The sequence below is a fragment of the Aplysia californica genome, unplaced genomic scaffold (assembly GCF_000002075.1).
Source record: "Aplysia californica isolate F4 #8 unplaced genomic scaffold, AplCal3.0 scaffold00811, whole genome shotgun sequence".
NCBI classification, from domain to species: domain Eukaryota; kingdom Metazoa; phylum Mollusca; class Gastropoda; order Aplysiida; family Aplysiidae; genus Aplysia; species Aplysia californica.
The window spans coordinates 58,232-59,295 of record NW_004798081.1 but is presented as its reverse complement, the minus strand read 5'-3'; the positions used below and the strand labels follow the sequence as shown (position 1 = coordinate 59,295).

The window sequence follows — 1,064 nt, the reverse complement described above, 5'->3', positions numbered from 1 at the left end:
CCCGATTTTCTCCACGACAGCGGCCATGACCTTGGAAAACACGACCACTCCGTATGACGTGCTTTGTAACAGCAGCTCGACCTTTGACCATCTGAACTGGACACATGGCTGCCCTTATCCGGGCTCCCTGCACACCAAGTACGGCCTCGTGGCTCAGACAATTGTGGGCGTGGTCTGTTTCGCCATCCTGGCGGTGGGCGTGCCAACCAACCTGCTCATCATCACCAGCATCTGCGCCTTCCGCTGTGTGCGCACGCGCAACAACGTGTTCCTGGCCAGCCTGGCAGCTAAAGATATCGTCTTTCTCACGCTCGCGGCCCCGATATTTGCCTTCGACTTTATCCAGGTAATTAAGATAAAAACGACAATCCTTATCATCATTGTCTTTCTCGCCCTGGATCAATGTATAGGCCACGAATAAACACGTTCCACCATTCCTTATCTTGGGCTAGCTTCTTGGTGTTATTCCATGACAAAAAGAACAATAACCATGCATAACAATATACAGTAAATCCCCGATAATTCGAACTTTATGAGACTAGAGGGTTTCCTCGTATTAACCAGATTTCTTTCTTAAAGAACAGTTACAATGTATAGAATAAAACAAAGGGGAAACGCAGAGGTTTAATTAACCTCCTTTCGTGATAACAGGAATTTCATGTTGAACGGCTTCGTGCTTAAATTTACAAAGTATACTGTATACATGTAACTGTAACTACCATTACACCCCCCCTCCAATCTGGACAATTTCAATGATTGTATTATTATATGGGATTGTTTTGCTTTGTTTTACCCTGCCTGTCGAGACCGGACTGAGTGGGACACATGTACAACAGTTCAGCACGACCCAGACAAAGTCAATCAATAGTGAAAAACTATCCCCATCCGTGAACCGAAGCCCCCATACCTCCGTTCCCTTCAATCTCAACTTCCTGCCAACCATTCTATTCCCACCTTATCTAAAAAAAAGACCCCAAAAGCAAAATCAAAACCGCTATCCTCGTCATCTTCATCCTCATCTTCCTCTTCCTCTTCCTCCTCCTCCTCCCCCTCCTCCTCCTCCT

General features: G+C 46.1%; 1 protein-coding gene across 1 annotated transcript in view; it reads left to right on the top strand.

The window, feature by feature from the left end:
- The window catches only part of LOC106013339 (melatonin receptor type 1A), a gene marked incomplete in the record, with an annotated part of 15,089 nt that overhangs the window by 4,452 nt on the left and 9,573 nt on the right, over positions 1-1,064 (top strand). Inside the window, 1 exon segment of the mRNA XM_013088791.2 lies at positions 21-346. Within this exon segment, the coding sequence (XP_012944245.1) occupies positions 26-346 (321 nt within the window).